This window comes from Trachypithecus francoisi, unplaced genomic scaffold, assembly GCF_009764315.1.
Source record: "Trachypithecus francoisi isolate TF-2019V2 unplaced genomic scaffold, Tfra_2.0 Contig01558, whole genome shotgun sequence".
NCBI lineage: Eukaryota > Metazoa > Chordata > Mammalia > Primates > Cercopithecidae > Trachypithecus > Trachypithecus francoisi.
In genome coordinates, this window is record NW_022681440.1 from 3,951,847 (window position 1) to 3,976,998 (window position 25,152).

Genomic DNA, 25,152 nt, shown 5'->3' on the forward strand with positions numbered 1-25,152 from the left:
ATCAGGATACATGTGCCATCAGCATGGCCTGGGGGTAAGGAGCACATTAATGTTTGAGAAGCTGTGACACAAACATTCTTTCTAGAGGCCTGTTATTTATTGCATGGTAAATCTACAACTGTCTCTTTAGTTTTTCCTGTCTTAGCACCTTGTATGTTGCAATAATTCGTCAGCAATTAGCTTCAGAAAGGATCATGTTTATTGAAAAATTAACTAGTGATTTTTTTCATATATCAAGAAAGTTGGTAATGCAAGTTGTAATGATTGCAAAATATTTGTATATGTTGACTGTCTGCCCACAAATAGGGGTCTAATATTCTGGTTTCATGGGCCTCAGAATTTACAGATGCGTTGGGCAGCATTGATATTTATTTTTAAAGTACTAGCAATTTTAAGAAGACAGTGCACAAGGTAATTTAATACAGACAACTGCAGGAAGTGCAGTTATATATTACTTTGTGAAGCAATACTTTTATTTAAATAAATACTTGCTAAATTACAAACAGTTGCACACATTAGCAGTACCAATCAGATGAGAATAGGACGCAATGGTTGAAGCCAATTTTCTACTCTAGAGTAGGCTTAAATAGGTGCAGAATAAGAATATTTGAGGTAGACAGGAAGAACCCAGAGAAAACTAAGGCAAGAAAGTGAGAATAAGCTGTCTGGGTGGCGTGGATACTTGGCGAGGGTCTGCTGGCCACACGGTGGGAAGTTACGGAGAGTAGAGGAAGGTTTTGGTGAGCTTTGAAGACAAAACATGTAGTTTGTGTTCAGTGTTGTGGGAAATAGGGAACCACTATAAATTTTTAAAATGCAAATGAAATTATGAAAACTTCAGTGAAGACTAATCTGATAGATTTAAAATTGAGAACACATAATTACAATAGTCCAGGCATCTTTAGTAATGTGATGAGAAATTCTACCTGAATTCAGCAGACCCAGTTTGAGGCCTCAGCCTTTTAATGACTATTAAACTTGGGGAAAATGATATAAAAAATGTTAGGATCTGTAACTTTACCTGTAAGAACGTAGAATAAGGTTTGTGTCTAATAGGCTTGTAGTGAAAAATAAGTAAAAAAGCATGATGTGAAAACGCTATGTAAACTGTAAAATCATGTATAAAATAGGATATAATTACACGTATGTACTTATACGTTTCCTCAGACATATAGATAGAAGTGTGTATACATATATATACACATACACACACACATACCTGCAAACACACGTATAGTTGATGATTCCCTTAAGTTAGTGTTTCCTAAGGTGTTTTAATGACCCTGATTTTGAATTTAATTATTTGATTATAATCTTACTAAATTATACAAACATAAAGCTATTTATACATAGTTATATTTACAAGTTAAATGCACATTTAACTTATACAATTCAAGTTGAGGAAAATAACCATTAGGATGATGATGTTTTTATGAAATCAATTATTACTTGAAAAATTATACATGATACTCATAGGTATTTACCAAGTGTGTGTGTGTGTGCATGTAAAATGAGTCAATCTTTTCAACATTTCTTACCATATAATCATTATATGGCTCATATTTGTGGAACTTTCTGTATAGTCACTTGTTCTTCACTTGAAGCAAGCCCATGATTTCTCCATTATCTACCTCTGATATTTTTCTCTCTAGACTGCAAAAATTAACTGTTATTTCTTAGCCCAACATAATTATAAACACAAAAGCAAATGGCAGGCACTGATATTATATAGTAGAACCCATGTAGATAGTAATCTAGAATATTCTTATATTATAATTTTGATTAGCATTTATATGTATACATATACATATATTTATAGTTATATATACATATATATTTTAATTTAAAAATTCTTATATGCTTACTTTGGAAATACTTAAAAATCCTAACACATGTGTACACATATTTAAAGTTTATATATATAAAAATATATAACTTTAATAAAAAATTCTTACATTGGAAATACTTAAAAATCCTCAGAAATCCTCAGGCTGGCCGGGCATGGTGGCTCGTGCCTATAATCCCAGCACTTTGGGAGGCTGAGACAGGAAGATGACTTGAGCCCAGGAGTTCAAGACAAGCCTGGGTAACATAGTGAGACTCAGTCTCTCCAAAAAATAGCCAGGCATGGTGACCTGGGCCTGTAGTCCCCAGCTACTGGGGAGGCTGAGGTAAGGGGATGGGTTGAGCTCAGGAGGTTGAGGCTGCAGTGAACCCAGATTGTGCCACTGCACTCCAGCCTGGGTGACAGCGAGACCTTGTCTCAAAAAGAAAAAAAGAAAAAACAGAGAAACGTTTTAAGCCTGCAGAAACAAAAATAACCACTGTTTGAATGATCTTAAATATGCAAATAATAAATCCCATGTGGGGTTCGTGGTATTAAAGGTTCAGACAACACTGGACACTGGACATCTCTTCTACTTATTTTTTTGAAACCAAACTGTTACACCTCTCATGAGATAGGAAAGTGAGGTAAGCCAACTTACTCTTTGCTCTCTTTAATAAATAGATGACAGAGAGTTGATCCTTGCAACTAACATTTTTATTTGCAAATAAATAAGTAAAAATTTTATGTGTGTACGTGTAATACAACACATATCCTGTATGTAATATGATAAGTATTCGACTTTCTGCATATGATATTAATTTGTCATGGATTGAATGCCTATGTCGTGTGGACAGAGGGCTCGCGTTTTGTAAGGATGATTTCATTGAACCCTCATGATTACTTTTTGACATAGGTCTTGATCACCTGAGCTTAAGAAGACAGCGTTCCTTAAGTAATTTGGCTGAAGCCACACTGCTATTGAGAGGCGCAACAAGAACTGACTCAGACGTCTGAGTTTGAGGCCTGTGCTGATAAACAAAAGATAACTTTACAGGATCAATAAATGATTATTTGCCTAAGCTGCTGGGACGTATAATAATACCTTAGTACAATTAAAGAAAAAACAACTGAGAAATTTTAATCTCTTTGGATATACCAAATGTAAGGAAATTCTCCAAAGTGTGAAAGTGTCTTACACTGGCAATGCTAATTAGCAGTTTTTAAAAACAAGTGATCTATGGATGCCTGTCATATAGCAATCGTGCAAAATTGGGGGAATAAATGAGAGATGAATGAATACTAGACTTTAGCAGGAAACTGTCTTCGTCCCATGAGCCTGATTTTAGTCCGTAAGGATTATGCTGCGTCTTCATTAAAGCAGAAGTGTTATAATTCCACTTTTGACCAATTGCCAACCGTTATTTTAAACCCACCAAATAGCCTTTTGTTAAGACACTTAAGGGGCTAAACACTGTGGTTCAAAACCATAAGAAGATTCCTGGTTGTTGATCAGGCAACATAAAATGGGTTGTCTTAAGACCTGGACAAGCAGGATTCACTTCTCAAATAAGCGTCCAGATGTAACAAGGGGCTATAAAGAATTTCTGCTTTGGTCTCCTGAGTATGAATCATTTCATGATGGGGCTTCATCTGCGTTTGTAGAATGTCATCTTTCCCATTTAACCTGACAGAAAAATGTCATTTCATTCCGTGCTCAGCCCGAATGAAAATTTTAGGGAAGCTGAACCCTGAGCACATTCCAGCCAGCGAGTGGGAGAGAAATTAAGGCTTGTGATCAGGAACAAATGATTATCAGAGTGAAGTCTGAGAGAAGATGACGAGGAAGCTCGATACTAGAACATCGTGAGATACACACAGAAAAGAAAGGGATGGGTCTATGGGATTTACTGCATTCAGGAAATTAAGATGAACATTTTCCATATACCAACAGTCTTCCTATGGATCTGTTGCTTCCACAGAGCCAAAGATGATTACTTATTATTTTAAATGCTTTGCCCCAAGTGATGCCTATATGTCTATGGTTTTTTGTTTTCCTTCTACTGCAAATGGATTATTGTAGTATTCCATACATACACGTACACAGACACGTGTGTACACACACGTGTACACACACATACACATGCATGTACACACACGTACACACACGCACATGTGTTTTGTTTGTTTTTGAGACAGGGCCTTGCTCTGTCACCCAGTCTGGAGTGCACTGGCACAATTTCAGTTCACTGCAACCTCTGCCTCCTGGACTTAAGTGATCCATCCCCCTCAGCCTCCCGAGTAGCTGCGACACAGGTGTGTGCCACCACTCCTGCCTAATTTTTGTATTTTTGGTACAGACAGAGTTTCACCATGTTGCCCAGGCTAGTGTAGAACTCCTGGACTCAAGAAATCCTCCTGCCTCGACCTCCTAAAACGCTGGGATTACAGGCGTGAGCGACTGTGCCTGGCCCACATGTATTTTTGTTGGTTGCAATGCCTGATCATCCATTTAAACAAGAGACATTTTAGACCTTGAAATTTCCAGGAGTTTGGATTTTATTGGGGAATACATTTTCTTTTACTTCTCTGGTAATTTCCCATTGTATTTATTTAATATATTGATAAAAAAGAAAGAACCAAAACAAAAGGAACTCCAACAATACCAGAGATAACCTGTGCTTTTGCAAAGAGAAAATAGTCTCGGTTGGGAGTCATAAGATTTACTCCTGGCCGGAGGTTTTACTAGGCCATTGTGTCACCTTAGGTTAGTCATTTTCTTTATATGTAGAATTAGGTGTTTATATAAATTCCTTCATCCAGCCCTTCCAGCTGTATCCTGTTACACAGAGACTCTCATTAGAATCTACATGGGAAAAAGTTTGAACTGTCTAAATTTAAATCCATGGTGTGAACAATATCTTTAATACTGATTGAGCAAAAGAAGGCTCTTTATTTAGTTACCATAGAACTTTTCTTTTACGGGTGCCCCTGAAGTGGGTACATGATCATTGAAATGTCATCCTCTGCCTGCCTGACTGTTGGTTTCATGACTGTCACATATAGTCATTTGAGAATTTTTTCCTTGTCTCATAGTAGATACATCTGGATCAGACATAGTAAATTTAAGAAGAAAGGATTGGCCGGGCGCGGTGGCTCAAGCCTGTAATCCCAGCACTTTGGGAGGCCGAGACGGGTGGATCACGAGGTCAGGAGATCGAGACCAGCCTGGCTAACACAGTGAAACCCCATCTCTACTAAAAAATACAAAAATACTAGCCAGGCGAGGTGGCGGGCGCCTGTAGTCCCAGCTACTCGGGAGGCTGAGGCAGGAGAATGGCATGAACCTGGGAGGCGGAGCTTGCAGTGAGCTGAGATCCGGCCACTGCATTCCAGCCTGGGAGACAGAGCAAGACTCCGTCTCAAAAAAAAAAAAAGAAGAAGAAAGGGTTTACACGGAATTCTCCCCAAATCTTGTTCTTTAAAAAACCTATTCTGCACACATGCCTCTTTTTTGCATGGTCTCTTTCCCGTGAAAGCGGTCTACATCTCTGCTAGACACTGCCATCTGCCCTGGGAATCTTCCCTGAGTGCCTCCTCTATCCATTCCTTATGTCCTGTTTTCTTGTAACAGAAGTTCCTGGGACTTAAGGAAAATGAGTTGGGGAAGGGGAGAGGAGCAATACAAGGGGAAGAGTTTTGAGAGCTGAGGCGGCTGATTCTTAGGAATTTCGACACCAAAGAGTCAACACTGCAATAAACGTTGTGATGATAAAGATGCTACTTCATCCCTTCCCCTTTCTTTCCAGTATGAGATGAAGATGAGTGTGTGACGCTCGTGCTCCCCTGGCCACACCCTCTGAAAAAATGTGTCAGACTGCGGTTAAGCTGCATGAGACTGGTCAGCCTTATCTTCCAGAAAAATAATTCTGACCCATTTTCCATTGTTTTCTCATTAACCTTTAACATCCTTCATATTTTGAAAATGTGTATACTTATCCCATGCCCTAGAAATATAATTCATGCCAGGCACTGTGGCTCCTGACTGTAATCCCAGCACTTTGAGAAGCCAAGGCGGCGGATCACTTGAGTTTGGGAGTTGGCGACCAGCCTGGCCAACATAGTGAAACCCTGTCTCTACTGAAAATACAAAAATAGCCGGCATGGTGGAGTGCACCTGCAATCTCAGCTGCTCGGGATGCTGAGGCAGGAGAATTGCTTAACCTGAGAGGCGGAGGTTGCAGTGAGCTGAGGTTGAGTCATTGCACTCCAGCCTGGGTGACAGAGTGAGACTCCATCTCCAAAAAAGAAAGAAATGTAATTCACAATTTTTACATGTATTTAAAATGAAAAATGATGAATAGAATTAATCACAATAGCAATTCATAGTTTTAATAACTGGAAAATAATTTCTGTGAGAATAAGCCTACACTTGTTTCATTTCTTTTCAGCTGTGTCCTGTGGAATCCCAGAATCCCCGGGAAATGGTTCGTTTACCGGGAACGAGTTCACTTTGGACAGTAAAGTGGTCTATGAATGTCACGAGGGCTTCAAGCTTGAATCCAGCCAGCAAGCCACGGCCGTGTGTCAAGAAGATGGGTTGTGGAGTAACAAGGGGAAGCTGCCCGCTTGTAAACGTAAGTGTTCTGGGGCATCTGCCCATCTGTGTGGTTTAGGTGGGAAATGAATCCTTTGGGGAGAAGTCCAGGTTCCCACATTCAGAGGTCCTCTCCCACACCTTGTGAGGATTTGGTCTCTTTCATCATAGTAATATTAAAACCAGTGTATTTCATATGAAATATTTCAGCCATTTAGAATGAGCTATGCACTCTTGAAGTTAGGTAAATCCTAAATATAGACAGTATAGACATGATGCAATTTGCACATCACATCCTGTTCTATGCTGCCATTTTCAGTTTGGAGGGATGAAATCTAGAGGAAATTGGGACATTAAGCCCTGCAATAACACTTTACACAAGATGTTAAAACATAATTTAACACAATCTTTCCTATTTATCTTCCATCTAATTTTAAGTTCTTTGAAGTCAAAAGCAGTGCCTAATTTATTTGTGTATCATTGTGTATCTGCATAACACATTGATGCTCAGTAAATAAAGCATTAATTTAATTTGTGAAGTGGGGTAAGTTTTCCAGAAAGCTATTTACAGTCTATAGTAATAATCTTAAAAGAGTAACAAATTGGGGTACTTTCTGAAACTCTAGTCTTACAGAATAATAGTCTATAATGCAAAGCCCACCAGAAGAAAAATTCCACTCACACACACACTCAATTTCTACAGCAAAATTTTCATTGCAGGAATATTAAAACTAGTCTCAAATTGGAAATAATATAACTTCCCACTTTTTCTAAGTTAAAAACTATATAACATTTCTATATAGACAATGACTTTTTATGGTTCTATAATCTTTTTCGTTTAATATATCATGTATATCTTTACCTGTCAGTACATATAGAATGATCTCCTTTAAAAAAAAATTTTATTTTAAGTTCTGGGATACATGTGCAGGTTTGTTATATAGGTAAATTACGTGTCACAGGGGTTTGCTGTGGAGATAATTTCCTCACCAAAGTAATAACCATAGTACCCAATAGATAGTTTTTGAATCCTTACCCTCCTCCCACCCTCCACCCTCCCATAGGCCCCAGTGTCTATTGCTGTCTTGTTTATGTCTGTGCGGACTCAATGTTTAGCTCCCACTTACGAGAGAGAAGATGTGGTATATGGTTTTCTGTTCCTTCATTCGTTCACTTGGAATAATGACCTCCAGCTCCAACCATATTGTGAAGTACATAATCTCACTATTTTTATGGCTGCATAGTATTCCATGATGTGTATGCATCACATTTTCTATATCCAGTCTACCACTGATGGGCATTTGGGTTGATTCCATATCTTCGCTATTGTGAATAGTGCTGCAATGAACATACATATGCATGTGTCTTTGTAGTAGAACAATTTATATTCCTTTGGGCATATACCCAGTAATGGGATTTCTGGGTTGAATAAGTGTTCCATTTTAAGTTGTTTGAGAAATCACCAAACTGCTTTCCACAATGGCTGAACTAATTTACACTGCCACCGGCAGCAGGCAAGTATTCCCTTTTCTCCACTGCCTCACTAGTATCTGTTATTTGTTGACTTATTTACAATGATATTTTTGCTCCAGTGATACTAGCAGAAGGATTCACATAGTCTTCAATAATAAAATCAGATCACTGGCTTCTTTTTGTATACAGTATTTTGGTCATGTTAAAAATGCTAAACTTACTTATATCTATATACTTAGATATAAATAGATAAACAATTATGGAAGGTGTTTGAGTTCTTCCCAACAGCTTTTATTTTTCTTCATTTCATTATTTTTATTGCATTTCCTGAGAGTCAGGTTATATTGAATCAACATTAGTAGTTCTTGGTTATTTTCCATTTAATAAGGTACAATTTTATTGCAATTAATTAATAATAAGGGAAGCTAGGATAGCAAGATACATTGGTATGTTTTTTGAGTTCAGTCCTAAACAAATTTATTCTCTCAAAACAGGAACTTAATAGATGGCAATATGTATATGTTTGGGGTTGATTTTAATAAGAACGATGTCCCAGACATTTATGGGCAATGTTTCTTTTGCACACAGCCTGGAGGTCATTCATAACGATGCCTCCATTTTTAAAGTTTATATTTCCTAACAAATATTTCAAATAGCTTATCTACAAATCTCATAAAAACTCTGAAAAACTGGGACACAAATGAGGTGAAAACTACTAATTTGCAGATTTGAAGTTTGAATTCTACTCCCTCTTGTTCTAAATCCTATACCCCTTTCCTAATGCCAGTGGTTCTGTGCTGGGTATGCACTGAAATCATCTAGAGAGATTTAAAGCAAATACTAATGTCCAGTTTTGACCCTCAGGGATTCTGAGTCGACTGGTCTTGAGTGGAGACCAATCACCATTTTTTTTTTTAAGTTCTCTAGGTGTTCTGCATAAAATGTCAAGCATACGCCATGTTTTAAAGGAAAACCCAATTTAAATTTCTATGCTATCTGAGAAAGACTTGCTAAATGACAAGGTCACTTTATAAAATGCAATTTTTATTTTCAGAGCTTTCGTTTCTTTGTTTGACAGACGTTGTTCTTGAGAGTAGTTTTTGGTTCACAGCAAAATTGAATGGAAGACACAGAGATTTCCCACATAACACACCACCCCCGACATGTGCACAGCTCCCCCAGCTATCAACACCTAACACCAGAGTGGGGTGCATGTTACGGCAGATGCACCTACATTGACTTACCGTCATCACCCAGAGCCCAGCATTCACATGAGAGCTCACTTTTGGTGTTGCACAGTCTGTGGGCTTGGACAGATGTGTAATGACAGGGATCCACCATGATAGTCTCACACTGAGTAGTTCCCTGCTCTAAAAATCTCCTGTGCTCCACCCATTCATGTCTTCCTGCATCCAACCCCTGACACACACTGATCTTTTGTCTCCATAGTTTTACCTTTACTAGAATGTCATGCAGTGGGACTCATCTGGCACCTAGCCTTTCATATTGGCTTCTTTCACTTAGTAATATGCATTTAAGTTTCCTCCATGATTTTGCACGGCTGTGGTTCTCATTTATTTTTACTACTGAACAATATTCCATTGTCTGTATGTGTCACGGTTTATGTACCCATTTACCTACTGAGGACATCTGGATTGCTTCCATGTTTTGCAGATATGAATAAAGCTGCTATAAACATCTGCGTGCAAGGTTTTTCTACAGACATAAGTTTTTAACACATTTTAGTAAATACCGAAGGTTGAGATTGATAGAGTGAGTGGTAAGAGTATTTTTAATTTTGTAGGAAACCAACAGAGGGTCTTCAAAGAAGGCTGCAGCATTTTGCATTTGCACCAGCAATGAGTGAGAGTTCCTGTTGCCCCACATTGTTGCCAGCATCTGATGCTGTCAGTGTCTGGATTTTGGCCATTCTCATAGATGTGCAGTAGTGTCTCATTATTGCTTTAATTTGCAATACTCTGGTGAGACATGATGTGGAGTATCGTTTCATATGCTCGGTTGCCATCCATTTGTCTTTTTTCATGAGGTGTCTGTTCAGTCCTTTTGCCCATTTTTAACCAGGTTGTTAATTTCCATTTTTTAAAAGACTTCTTTATATAGTGTAGATACCAGTTCTTTATCCCATATGTCTTTTGCAGATTCTTTTTTCCTAGTCTGTGGCTGTTCTTTTCATTTTCTTGATAGTGTCTTTTGCAGAGCTGAGGACTCTAATTTTAATGAAGTTTAACATATCAGTTCATTTTAAAATGCATCTTGCCTCTGTTTTTGTGTCTAAAATGTCATCACCAAACCCAAGGGCACCACAGTTTTCTCCTGTGTGATCTTCCAGGAGTTTATGTTTTTTCACTTTACATGTGGGTGTATGATACTTAAAGAATTAATGTTTCTGAAGGGCATAAGGTCTGTGTCTGGGTTGTTTTTTAGAATGTAGATACTCAGTTTTCCCAGCACCATTTGTTGAAAAGATTATCTTTACTCTGTTGGGTTGTGTTTGCTCTTCTGCTCAAGATTCGTTGACTATATTTATGTGGGTTTATTTCTGGGCTCTCTATTCTGTTCCATTGACCCATTTGTCTACTTTTTTGCCAATAACATACTGTCTTCTGACATCCATTTTATTTCATTAAAACAATATGATGTATTGGATACCTTTTTTCCAAATGTATTTAATATATTTTAGTAATTTGTAAAATGAATTAAAATAACATCTCCCAGATTTCTACAAAATCAGTCTTGTTGATCGTGAATATTTATAATGACCTATTTGAATTTAGGTCCATGTCCTGACTGACATGGGTACTTTCATTACCTTTAAAGCTAAATAAAAATTGTTTTACCTGAAAATAATTCAGCTCTTTGGGTATCACAGATACATCATCTCAGTGGAATTTTATTTTAAGCAATGATGTGTTACCCTTAGATTTCTTACAGGATTTCTCACACATGTGCCTGTTACTTCACAGGTTGACAAAATGAACAAGAACCTTCCATCTATCACTGTCAAGTTGAGGTGTTTGTGAATACATCCAGAACAGAATGCCTTGGTGGCATAAACAGAAACTACTTTTTATGTCCATATGAGCCGCATTTCTGTGTTAAGGCCACACATAGCTGGGTTAAGGAGCTAGACACACTCAAGTGTTTTCCTCTGCATTGCAAGCTGGTCTCTAGAATGTCCATGCAAGTAGTTTCTATCTGCCAGAAAAGGGATTGACATTACATAACCCTGAAATAAAGAGCCGACTATGTGAAAATTATGAGGAAAAGAAACACAATGGAGGTTTTAAGTCCTTGGTTGGGAATAAAGGAAGGGAGAAGCAGAGAGTTTCGAAAAGACAGGAGCCAGCAAAGTGCCCTGGATTCCATCAGGAGAGCATGCGAGACAGTGAGTCCCACGGGCACAACGAGGCAGAGACATTGTTGATACAGGGAGGAACTTGTGCACTCGTAGCCCCTCACTGTGCGTCCTGGAGCCTGGGCTCTGAATGGGGCATCAGGCTTGTAATCACTGGCGTGAGATTGGGAAGTGCTAGCTCCTGCCCTTCGCGCCTGAAGATATGCACAGGGCGTGAAGCAAAGGGCCGGATGCAAACCGCAGAGGAACGGAATAACTGGTGTAGATGAAGGAACACAGGAATTGTCTAGGACCAGTTTCTACAGAAGAGATGGCTGGGACCAGAGTTTGGCCTGGCAAAATAGGAGTAAAATCAGAGAGACCCTTTTTTTTTTTTTTTTTGAGACGGAGTCTTACACTGTTGCCCTGACTGGAGTGCAGTGATGTGATCTCAATCTTGGCCCACTGCAACCTCTGCCTCCTGGGTTCAAGCGATTCTCCTGCCTCAGCCTTCTGACTAGCTGGGATTACAGGCACCTGCCACCACGCCCAGCTAAGTTTTGTATTTTTAGAAGAGACGAGGTTTCACCATGTTGGCCAGGCTGGTCTTGAACTCCTGACCTCATGATTCGCCTGCCTTGGCCTCCCAAAGTGCTGGGATTACAGGCGTCAACCACCGCGCCAGGCCCAGAGCGGCTCTTTGAAGAGTCACTCTAGACATTTGTCTAAGCTACATGACTCAATTAGAATAGCAGTCCTGGGAAGAAGATATTATGTTCCTTATCTTACTGGTTTAATACAAAGAAAATAACTGAGATATCAAAGTATTTGCCATAGGTGAGCACACAGATGTGGCTGGGCATCACACAAACCTCTAGGGTAGTGTTGGAAGTCTTCAGCTGCTGCGGGGAAGGCTGCCTGGAAGTGATTTGATCAGACACAGGTGCTTTGGGCATCATGAAAATGCAGCAATTGTGTAATGCTGCCAAAGCCTGCCTGCGGGTACACTGTACCGTGGTGGAGGGGGAGTTCAAGGCTCTGTCCAGTCCAGCAGCCTGTACATAGAGATAGTTCAGTATTCACCTGGTTTCATGATCCATGGGGGCGAGGGTCAGGAGACATGATTTGAGGGCCCTGTTAACTCTGAAATGTCCAGGGAGGGGAATGAAAAGAAGCAGAGGTGAAGAAGGTGGTCAGAAGCCTGATTTGGAGCCTTAGGACATTCCCAGCTACACAACGTAGGGTGGAAGGAACCGGAGGAGGCATACAGGTATCTCCTTTAACCCTCAGCTCCTTTCTTGCTCTCACACTCATTCCCTCACCAAGCCCTGCCTCTGAAACACATCCATCCACATGGCTTCACTTCTGTACCACCCAGGTCACCACCTGAGCTCCTGAAACTGCCGCTGTCTCACTCCGCTTCCCTCTTATCTCCAAACAACAGCCAGACTGACCTTGTGAGCATAGCAATCAAAACAGGACACTCCTCTGCAGAAAACCTCCTGAGAGTTCCATGGCGGTTAGAAGAAACTTCACAAACTCTCTCTTTATTTTGAGCTCCCTTCTCCAAAAGTAAAAGAAAAAGTCAGCTATGATGAAAAGGTAGACTTGGAGCCCCAGCCACATCCTGTGTGAGTCCCTGTGTGCATATGTGAGGCTACACACCATCTTGGTAATGACTAGTTTAAACCTAATCCTGTACCCACTACTGTCTTCCACTCTTGGTTCCAATAGCTTTACACAGGTTAATTTGCTTAATTATTGTGAGGTATGTAATTTCATTATCACCGTATCTTATAGAGGAGAACCAGAAGAAGACATGAGTTGAGTAATTTGGTGAAGGTCATAGATACAATAAGCATCCAAGTCCAGATTTGGGTCCAGAAAATCTGAGAAGAGAACCTTTCTTCCTAATTTCTAGGATGTATTGCTTCTAGGAACACATTAGCTCTCATAATTTTTAAGTCTGATGCATTATAAAATGAGAACGCAAGCAGGAAACAGGTGCCACTTCAGCACTGCATGTGGTTTGTTCTGACAAGTATTAAGTGGGTGATGGGTCACCATATTCACTTGAGGATAGGTAATAGACCGGTGGCTTTAAGGACAAGGTCTAACTTTCTGTAAAATCTTCTGGAAAAATCGGGAATGAGGTGTCTCTTGCAGTTCACAGGTGAATGCTGTATCAATTAATAGAGCTGTTTTGTGCCTGTGTAAAACATATGACAGGGCTTAAGCGAGCTTCAATTATACCCACATTTTATTTTTTTGTTTTAAAATGCATATCTAGATGTACAATTGCTCTAAAGCTATAATGACAAAAATTAACAAAATTACTTCTCATTGTAAAGAAGTTATCGTAGGTTCCATTAAATGGTCGTTAAACAGCAAAAAGTCCATTTGCGTTGTGAATACTCTTTTGATACCAACGATGATGTGTTCAGTAACATGAGGAAATAAATGTAACATTTATAATAAAATGGAAAATCCATATTAACATTTTCTAAGCATCATCTGAAACTTTCAAGTAAGCATTTTTCTCCCATTGTTCATTAAGGTTTATAAAAAAGAGATGTGAATATTTTGTTAAAATGTCTTCGTATCCAAGGGCTGAAAAACCAATTTGATTTTTATTTGGGGAGTGTTTTTCTTCACTTAATTTAAATGGAAGAAATCGGGCAGAGTAAGCATAAAACTTTACCTCTTAGTCAGACAAATTTGGTCACCATGTCGAAGTATGTATTTCCCCAAGCCTCATTCTTTTGTATGCTATGTTGGGATGAAACAATTTTTAAGTTTCTTTAACAATTGCAATAATATGTAGATCTGTACACTGAATCTCAAGAGATAAATACTTCAGCTTTGATAAATAGTAAATGCAAATGGTAAATAAAATTAGTTCGTTTCACCCTCAGGTTTACTAAGACGAAGGTTATAATAAAGAATTATGTTTCCACTTGCATTCTTCTTGCAATGGCACAAATCTCCAAGGCAGATGTTTGAGCTCCCCCCCCCATCTTTTTTTTTTTCATTTCAGTTATTTACTGAGACTGGATTTGGATCATTGAAGACATGATTCATGCTAGTGACATGATAAAACAAGTGAGGGCTGTTGGTATTAATGGACTGGGTTTAATAGTTTGACAAAATGATGAATAGATGTGTATCATGTACTGTGTATTTAGGAGGAAACAAAGCCATTAAGCTAACCTTCCAATGAAAAACTGCGTTGTTTTTCTCTGGTGTAAGTGAGCAAAGTCACTACAGGATTAAAATCTCTTTTCTAGAACAATGTAAAGAACAATGTATACACATCTTAAATTTGGTAGGTCACACAAGGTAGAATGCAATCATCTTTTGATGCAACAAGAAAATAATATTATAAATAATAAAAATTAATATTTTATTATATTATAATACAATTAATACTTTATTATTATTATGTTATAATAATAAAAATTGAATGTTTTAGCCCAACATTTGGCATTGACAAATCAGTAGTGTCAACTTCACATATGAAGGACAGTACAGTCTGGTTATTAAAAAATGCCCAATATGACATAGTATTTGGGCTAAAGATACTTAGAATATTATAAATGTTTCCTTTTCGATTAAAGGAATATAACACAATCACCATCGAGTTGCTATCATAACTCATTTTTAGCTGTGGTACACCAGAGAAATAAACAACTTTCAATGGAAGAGGATTTCAGTGCTTTTTTTCCCCTAAGGTAGACATTAAGCTGCTGTAGATGACATGAAGCTGTTGTAGAATGCTTGCAGCTCTTTCCAACCTGTAGAGACATTTTATTTATGAATATTTATACAAAAAAGGAATTCTGTCAAGATGACTGGTCTATATCACTTGAGAATGACATTATTTAATTAAAGAACAAATTGCATTTTTTTGCTGGTGCCTGTCCATACCTATTGTCATTGTTTGCCTTGTAATCTGTTTTTTGAATTCACTTTGGGCTGATGGTTTTGTCCAAGGTGTTGGATGAAGAGCACTGTAAAAGAAACTGATGTGTTGTTTTTAAGTTAATAATATGTTTAATAAATGTGTGATTTTGCATGAAAAAAAAAGAACAACCCTAAGTTGTAATCCCAATATGTGGGTATTGTTTCTTTGGCTAAAACCACTACTAGTCAGTGAAGCAAAGTCATTAACAATTTATTTATGTGGGCCTACTCTATGCTGGGCACCATGAGGACTTTACATGATTAAATGCAATCTATATACATTATAAAAAAGGGAAAGCAAAGCAGAGCCATACTAGCTTGATACTCATAGATGGTGATAGGTTTATATCGCTAGATACATCTAGTCATATCTAGTATTTATAGGTCATTTAAACCTATCACTATAGGGACCTGTGGTACTATATAATCTATATATATCGCTATATATATCACTACATATACTATATATATCACTATAGTGACCTAGTACTGTAGGTTTATATGTACTATATGTAACCCAATTTAAATGGGTTAGTACATATAAATGTAGTATATGTACTATGTATATGCACTATATATAGTACATATAAATGTACTATATGCACTATATATAGTACATATAAATGTACTATATATACATTTGTGTATATGTACATTTAAATGTTGCTAGTACAAATACTATATATAGTACATATAGTACATATAAACCTCTAGTACTATATGTACTATATGGTTTCCAGGACCTGCTAACTCTGTTCCCAGGCCACCCAGGCAGGAGGGTGATGGGGACAATTCTCCAGAGGTCTCTTGTACTCTCGTTAGCTAACATACCAAACTGACCTTTCGGCCTGAACTCTTTCTTCCAAGCATGTAGCAAACAACCTTGGGAGAGAGAGGCGGATATGTACCTCCTCTCTAGCACAGAGACATTTCCTTTTGTCACCTGATAGGAATTTTCTAAGTGTATTTATCATCTGCACACAATGATGATGCATTTAGATTAGGTGGGGATGGGACCTTTCTTTGGCTTTGTATACCTGCTTATGGGAATCCCCTGTCAAAGCACAGCTGAAAGCAGCACAGACACTTTATGCTAGTTCCACATGGGTAACCTTGTGGATGGGCATAAAAGGACCATCTTCAGTGCTGACTCCATCATGGCCCAACCGAGCAAACTTGGGAAAGGTACTCAAGCTCCCGACTATACTCTGCGCATCATAGCAGCACTTCATAGGTTTGTTATAAGAGCGCAAAGATTTCACTGATGTGAGATGATTAAAACAGTGCCTGGTACTCATAGACATAACCTCAGTTTCTCTACATTGGGTTACTTATAGGTCATATAAACCTAGTGTTAGATATGACCTAGTGCTAGATATGACTTAGTACTGTGGGTTTCTATGTACTATATGTACTACATGTACATATAGGTTTATATGTACTACATGTACTATACAGGACAGAGATGCAAGAGTCTCTGTGCTAGAGAGGAGGTACATATCCACCTCTCTCTTCCAAGGCTGTTTGCTACACATTTGGAAGAAAGAATTCAGGCCGAAAGGTCAGTTTGGTACATTAGCTAACGAGATGTACAAGAGACCTGTGGAGAATTGTCCCCATCACCCTCCTGCCTGGGTGGCCTGGGAACAGGGTTGGCAGGTGCTGGAAACCATTGCATGGTGATGAGGGAGGCTTGGATTCCCAGTGGCATGGGAGCATGCACAAAGTTGTTAAGGCCTCTGTGCCTTCCAGAGCTGATGTTTCACAGAGATGAAGGGTGGACAATAATCACTAACATATTCTGAAACTGAGAAGTTAGTGATGTCAAAAGACATTTTAGAAATGAACATAACATTTGCGTGATTGTACTATACTGCTTTAAAGCACTTTATACCCACAGGCTGCCGGCTAGATGGGGTTTACCACCGTTTGATGGCTGCCAGAAACAGGCTGTCACAGGCTGGCAAAAATGCTGTGCTATGTTGAACTATCGAGTTTATCGGTTTATAAAATATCAGTAGATTGACATCCTCATCTTTCATATAACAGTTCTAAACATATACTTGAGTAAAGATGGGAATATTAGCACACATTTCTATCAATATATGAGTTTTTAAAATACATATCTCTACAGAAAGATACGGTGCTATTTTCTTTGAAATGGTACAAGCATGTAACAACCAAAAATAATATTTCTACACAGCCAACACTTACATTGACATTTCAAAAGAAAAAGAAATAACCTGATGCTATGTATAATATTATGCCTAGAAAAAATTTAAATGTTGCTAGAAAAAGCTTTTCAAGGTGTGTTTATTCATGTTAGCACCTTTTCAAGCATATTTATGATATTACCTGGGATTCTTTATGTTTGGAATCAGAGAACAAGTAATACATGTAAAATAGAAGAATTTGATTGTTCTATATTAATATAATGCTGAAAAGAAAACAAGAAAAATGCATTTTAAGGGATATATTTTTGTTCTATAGTACATATATATTTACCTGTTAATACTCATTTGAGAATGTTTTAAATTATTTGCTTTAACCCTGTAAAATTTCCTTTTTATTAAGTCCAAATATGTTGAATGACATAAATTTCATGTAGTTCAAAATTGTCAGGAGCTCTCTCATGCTTTTAAGTTCTGCTCAGCCATTTTCATCTTGGTTAAGGAAATTATTACTTATTTCTTGTACAGAAATATTCATAATTTATTTACTGATATGAAGAAAAATGTTTCACAATTTTAGGCAGAGAAAGGGAAGGAAAAACATGACACTCGAACTTCTGTAGAAGCATTCAACACGTTTTAAAATGTTCATGATGCTGCAAAGCATTTCCTTTAAATGTTTTATGTGAAAATATTACTCAGAAATATTCTAACCAATTATTTTCCACAAAACATTCAAATCACCTATTAATTTATAATATTACTATTATTATTTTGAGCTGGAGGCTCACTCTGCCACCCAGGCTGGAGTGCAGTGGCACAATCTCAGCTCGCTCTAACCTCTGTCTTCCGGGTTCAAGCAATTCTTTTGCCTCAGCCTCCCGAGTAGCTGGGACTACAGGCTACCGCCACCAAGCCAGGCTAATTTTTGTATTTTTAGTAGAAACGAGATTTCATCATGTTGACCAGGCTGGTCTCGAACTCCTGACCTCATGATCCACCCGCCTTGGCCTCCCAAAGTGCTGGGATTACAGGCATGAGCCACCGTGCCTGGCCCAATTTGTAAATATTTTATATATATATATAATATATATTATATATATTGACATAATTTATATTTATATAAATATATATTGTATATTGATATAATTTATATTTATATAAATTATATATATTATATATTTATATAATAAAAATAACATATATATCATATATATATTTCAATGTGTGTATGCTATCTACACCTTGATTTTCCCTTTCATGCAATAAGAGTGAAAATCCATTTGAGAAACTAAAGCTTCTCCAAGCCATGTATTAGTTAATAGTAGCCAGGTGAAGTTAATATTTTTGATGGGAGTGTTTGGCTGCCTTAACATTTTGATGGAGATATTAGAAATGAGGAAATAAACAGAACATAAAATTTGAATGTTCTTTTCTTATTTCAGTTTTTCTATCTTCCCCAAATTCTAGAGCCTGACTTCTCACTCTGAAATAGGAGGAGGAGAAGTAGAGGTAAGAGAGAGGAGAGCCTTCTGGACCAGTCCATAGGAGACTGCTTTTCACCCCTCAGTGGTCTAAGGACATTTCTGAGGTTGGAGTCACTTTCTGGATTCTCAGTGAAAGCTGCTTGGAAACTCCCCATCTTTCAAGAGAATTCCGTGCTATGGCTATGTTTATTAAAGCCAGATTAATTTTTAGAAGAGGAACACATGTTTGATTTGATATTGGAGACTGCACATCTAATATGAATGCTAATATTTGGCAAAGCATATATCAGTGCTAACCGACCTTAAATTTAAAGGCAGTCTCCATAAATGAACTCTAACCTCTGTGTTTTAAGGCCATGCTGTAACTCATGTTGCTATAGACAGGAAAATATTTTGAAAGACCTTAGGCATTTGAAATGCCTTTCTGAATCCACATTTCTTAAAGGTTCTCAAATGCACACTAGGTCATTTAGGGCTTATAATCTCAGGAAATGGAAAATGCCTCCTGTGGTTAGTACAGGTGGTGGAAGTTTGTTGTCATAATGTATGAAGAAGAAAATAAGGAGGAAAAGAAGGAAAAAGGAAGGAAGGAAAGAAAGAAGGAAGGAACGAAGGAAGGAGGATGGGAAAGAAGGAAGAAATGAAAGAAGGAAGGAAAGGAAGGAATGGGAAAGAAGGAGGAAAGGAAGAAAGGGACGGAAGGAAGGGAGGGAAGGGAAGGGAAGGGGGAGGAAGGAAGGAAGGGAAGGGAAAGGGGAGGAAGGAAGGAAGGAAAGGGAGGGGATAGAAGGAAGAAGAAGGAAGGGAGAAAGGAAGGAAGGGAGGGAAGGAGGGAGGGAGGGAAGGAAGGGCCAAGAAATGGCTTCCAGCACGTTATCTATTTCAGTCATTTGTAGAGTAAATCAGATTTTCCTGTATTGTTTCTAGTGTTCAGAGAAAGTGACAAGTCAGAAACACAACATGACATGAGGCCCGTAGATGGAAATTCTGGCTTGGTTGGGCTGAGCTTGGGCTTCGTTGCTCCTCTGTAACTCGCAAATAAATACAAAAAATAGTGACACCCTCCTCTCCTGTCTCAGTGTTCTTGTGAGTGAGGATCCACGTAGAGTAAAATTGCTTACAGGATTACATACACAATGTGAAAAGAGCTCTTTAAACAGGTGTGTGTCCCTGGGAGCAGCTGCGCTCTACAGTGTCTGCCTATGGTGGTGGGTGACTGGGGAGTGCTGGCAGGTACAGGGTACAGCCCAGGAGACATAGAGCTAAGATATTTTTGTTAGGAAGAACGAAGTGTTTTCTTTAAAATTTTCTTTAAAAATGTTAGCACAGAGGTACTCAGGCTGTTTTAAGTTGCCTCCTGACTGTAACTCCACTTTGTCTTAAGTCTTAGGGGAGGTATACGTATTCACTGCAGCCGCCTTTCACTGTTAGGGCCGTCCCTGGGCAGAAACGAGAGCTCAGTCGAAAGCCATTTCCGAGGCTCTCCTTCCCTTTCTTCCCAGTGCCCCTGGCTCACGCTTTGCCTTCTTTCTTCTGTGATGTTCCACTCATATTTTTGCTCCAGTTCTTAACTTCAGCTTCATGTATTCTACCATCCTCCATATGTCTCAGTTTTATCTTATTCCCTTAATCTATAATGTTTACTGTCATGAAATGAGAATTTCCCTATAGACTATATTTTTGCTCCCTTTTCACTTTTTCCTAAGTATGATACTGTGGGAAGAAATAACTAAGAATATAACAGAAGCATCCTAGTTTTCCTAATAACCCCTTGTTAAACTATTATGCATTGATTTTTATAACCTTTTGCATTTATGTGTGGTGTGTGTATATATTAAAATTTATATATGCATATAAATTACATATGTACAGATATTTATGTGTTTTTGTGTGCTTTTATATATAATGTGTTTGTATACATATATATTTGTACCTCAAGGCAGAAGATTTTTTTCATTGGGACTTAGTGTAACTATTTCCAGTGTTTCTTGTAAACAAAGTCCTCTCAGCTTTTAGTCTTTCAGCCTAACTGTAAAATGCTGTCTGTGCTTATCAGGCCACTACCCCTCAGTCGCTTTGATCTGTTGGTTGGCTTTATCTCTGACCATTAGTAATATATAGAAAACCTGGAAACTATGGGCAACAGTTAAAAAAGGACAAAAGCATGGGCAATTTCATCAGCCAGAAACCACATCAAATCTTTTCCTTCATTCCAACTATTTTTCTTCTACCTGTTAAGGGAAAACTTTTGACCCATGAAATTTAGCAGAGTTTCTTTGAGTAAATAGATGGATGTATCAATCAGACAGCCTTCACATCCAGGAAAGGTCCAGAGAGCTCCACTCAGCACTGTGGGCAGCGGCACTGATAGAAAAAGGAAGGGACCTAGGGAGGCAGCTGGAGGAGCCACCGCTGGGCACCTGCCCGACGGGGGCGTGGTCTGACTAGTCTGGGGCCTGTGATGGGCTGAAGCAAGGCTGCTGTGATTAGCTGAGACTCAGCGACTTGTTACAAGGACATCCTCTTGAATAGAGTTGCGGTTTGTTATATACTGGGTGAGGCTGCAGTTCACTGTGTAGGAATTCAAAGTACAAAGGCAACTCTAAGCCAAATTTATTTATTTATTTATTTTTATCTTACTTTAAGTTCTGGGATACGTGTGCAGAACGTGCAGGTTTGTTACAAAGGTATACATGTGCCATGGTGGTTTGCTGCACCCATCAACCCGTCCTCTAGGTTTTAAATCCCGTGTGGATTAAGTATATGTCCTAATGTTCTCCCTCCCCTTGTCCTCTACCCCCTGACAGGCCCTGTTGTGTGATGTTCCCCTCCCTGTGTCCGCGTGTTCTCATTGTTCAACTCCCACTTATAAATGAGAACATGCGGTGTTTGGTTTTCTGTTCCTGTGTTAACCATCATTCTCAGTGAGCCAAATTTATTTTAACCCACGACTTTTCTTGAGGTCTGAAGTCCACAATAGCAATACAATTGATACTAAAGCTTGTCTCTTTCTAACAATCAGTAATGCATGAACAACAAAAAGGCCTCATCTATAGCATCAATTGGTGTCTTACCGATAAAACATTACTTTTGTGTTGAACATAGGTTATCAACAATTTTATCATATTGTTTATTCAATCACTGGTATATTAATAGGAAATTCACCACTAAATCAAAGAGAGCATTTTCACCTGTGAAATCGTGTGGTCACAGGAAATTTAAAAATCAAAGTTCACTACAGTAAGTGTTATAGATTATTCATAAAGAACTTTCAAAATAAAATATCTTAAGATTTTTTCTTTTCTTTTTTTTTTTTTTTTTGTAGAAATTGTGGCCTAGAAGTAGTAGTTGAAAGAGAACAAGGAATAAAATAAATTTGTTGAGTTTCTTTTAAATGAATATTCAGCAGTATCAACTTGCTGTGGTATTATTCTCTTGGACTTGAGTCAAAGTGGTATTTTATTTAAGGGCATTTTTACCTTAATTTGCATGTCATTTACTGGTAACGCCAGTGACTTAAACTTTTGAGGAAAATTTTAGATTTTTAATGAAGGATATATAAAGAGATTAGTTTTTTTAAAAAAATATTCTTTTAAGGGTGTGCAAGTGAAATTTTGCACCAAAACTAAGCACTTGACTCTGAAGTAAGGTAGAGGTTGAGGATGCACAGAAGAGGAGAAAATGTAGTGAGTTACAGGAGGTTGAGTGTAGACACCTTTGTGGGAGAGTGTGTGACAGGGAGTGCAGGAAGACACGGTTTTCAGGCTTCTGATAGTGAGTCACTGGAAACTACTTACAGACATATAAATCGGTAGACTGGGGTAGGTGTTTGGGGGTTGTAAAATGTTCTGTTTTTATTTGAATTCAATATCCTCTCACAAGAGTCACAGTTCTATTATCGAATTTTTGCCACATTATTTTATTGGGCCAAGATAAAGGACATTCTTTGTGACAGCCTTATTGACCATAGCAAATCAGGGCCCACCATTCCGTGGGGGCTGTTGGCAGTTTTTGTATGAACGCAGGGGTGCATGGAGATGCAACTAACAAAGACTGGACCTTTTTTATTTACCACTCCTTAGGAAAAATGGTCTCACATCCTCTTGGTTTATATTATTTGGGATTTCTCCTTCCAAATTACATCATAGAGTATTCAAACTCAATGTTTTTTGTATGTTCTCTAGCTATCTTTTTTTTTTTTTTTTTTTTTTTTTGAGACGGAGTCATGCTCTGTCGCCCGGGCTGGAGTGCAGTGGCAGGATCTCAGCTCACTGCAAGCTCCGCCTCCTGGGTTTACGCCATTCTCCTGCCTCAGCCTCCCGAGTAGCTGGGACTACAGGCGCCGCCACCTCGCCCGGCTAGTTTTTGTATTTTTTTAGTAGAGACGGGGTTTCACCGTGTTCGCCAGGATGGTCTCGATCTCCTGACCTCGTGATCCGCCCGTCTCGGCCTCCCAAAGTGCTGGGATTACAGGCTTGAGCCACCGCGCCCGGCCCTCTACCTATCATTTTTTAAAAATATTAAATAAAATGATAATTTGCACAAATTTCTGGAAATCTCCACTCTTCAACTCTCATCCTTCAGTTAACAAAGGGCCAGATAGACTTTAATATTAATATTTATTTCAGTCCTCACTTTTTTTTTTACTCCTAATTTCCACTCATACATGTTTATCTCCTCTCTTTCTTTTTGTTGTGGCAATGTATTTTCTTGGCAGGCTATTTTTCAAAACATACACACACATATATATATATATATATATATATATATATACACACACACACATAGTGTCTAATTTGTCAGACACTATACTAAAAAAAATTGTAAAAAGAGAGTGTTTACAATAAATAAGCCTATAGCATAGCCAAAAAAAAAAAAAAAGAGTTGTGAGCAAACAATCAAACTAGCCTAAGATAATTACAAACTGAACCAAATACCATTTTCATGAAGAAAGAGGTCATGATGAAGAATTTGGAAATTGCTACTGTAGATGGTATTAGCTCAAAGAAAATTTCTGATTCCGTTGTGTGAACCTAATTGGAATTTTTGGCTGGGCGCAGTGGCTCATACCTGTAATCCAAGAACTTTGGGAGACTGAGCATGAGGACCACTTGACCCAAGACTTCAGGACCAGCCTGGGCCATATAACGAGACCTTGTCTATATAAAACAACAACAAGGAAACAAGAAACAAAAAAAGAAAGAACAAAGCTGAGTCATTCTTGGCAGAAATAAAGTTTGTAAAAGATAGTTCAGGTTATTAAAACCAATTCTAAAGTATGTTTTTTGGTGAAATTAAATGCATTTTATTTAAAATATGCAGTGAGATTCAAGTTGAGCTATGAATTTATCATTGGATTAAACATTTGAGTATTCACATAAATTTAGAATAATTGCTTCAACCTAAAAAATACTTGAGAGAAGTAAACCTAAGGATTGCTTTTAAATTAGCAAATTTTCTTCACATTTTAAACTTCATTGTTACTGTTGCGACAATATCAAAAAACTTGCGTTTTTCAGTATATTTTCACATAGCACTTGTAAATTACTGAGAAAAGACTAATACGATTTTTGTAACATTTTGGTTATGCCTGACTCAATTATAATAAACTTGTATAGAATTTGAATGTAGGCTGGGTGCAGTGGCTCATGCCTGTAATCCCAGCACTTTGGGGGGTCAAGGTGGGAGGATCACTTGAGGGCAGGAATTCAAGACTAGCCTGGCCCATGTGGTGAAACCCTATTTCTACTAGAAATACAAAAATTAGCTGGGCATGGTGGCGGGCATCTGTATCTCCATAGTCCCAGCTACTTGGGTGGCGGGCATCTGTATCCCCATAGTCCCAGCTACTTGGGAGGCTAAGGCAGGAGAATCACTTGAACCCGGGAGGCAGAGGTTGCAGTGAGCTGAGATCGTGCCACTGCCCTCCAGCCGGGCAGCCTGGGAGACAGAGCGAGACTTTGTCACAAAAAAAAAGAAAAAATAGAATTTAAAATATATCACTATGATTCTGAAAAAAACTATGATCTCTCCAGTTAATTCTTCCCAGCTCAATAAATTAATCAATGTAATCAGTTTTCTTGGTGGTTGATTGTAATGAATGGTAGCTACCGAAGCTTCATAATTAGAGAAACGGCTCTAGTTTCTAATTTTGTGTAATTTATTTTAAATCATCTTGCACTTTTCAAAGAATATATACCCACATACAATTCAGACTTTGCATATATTTTCAGTATATTTACAAAGTCCTTGAAGTCCACCCTGGTAATAATATACTACTA

At 38.2% G+C, this 25,152-nt stretch overlaps 1 protein-coding gene across 1 annotated transcript in view; it reads left to right on the plus strand.

The window, feature by feature from the left end:
- Window positions 1–25,152, plus strand: part of CSMD1 (CUB and Sushi multiple domains 1) — a 2,074,981-nt gene that overhangs the window by 1,950,821 nt on the left and 99,008 nt on the right. Inside the window, exon 50 of the mRNA XM_033177634.1 lies at window positions 6,277–6,462. Within this exon, the coding sequence (XP_033033525.1) occupies window positions 6,277–6,462 (186 nt within the window). The remainder of the gene's footprint in view (window positions 1–6,276; window positions 6,463–25,152) is intronic.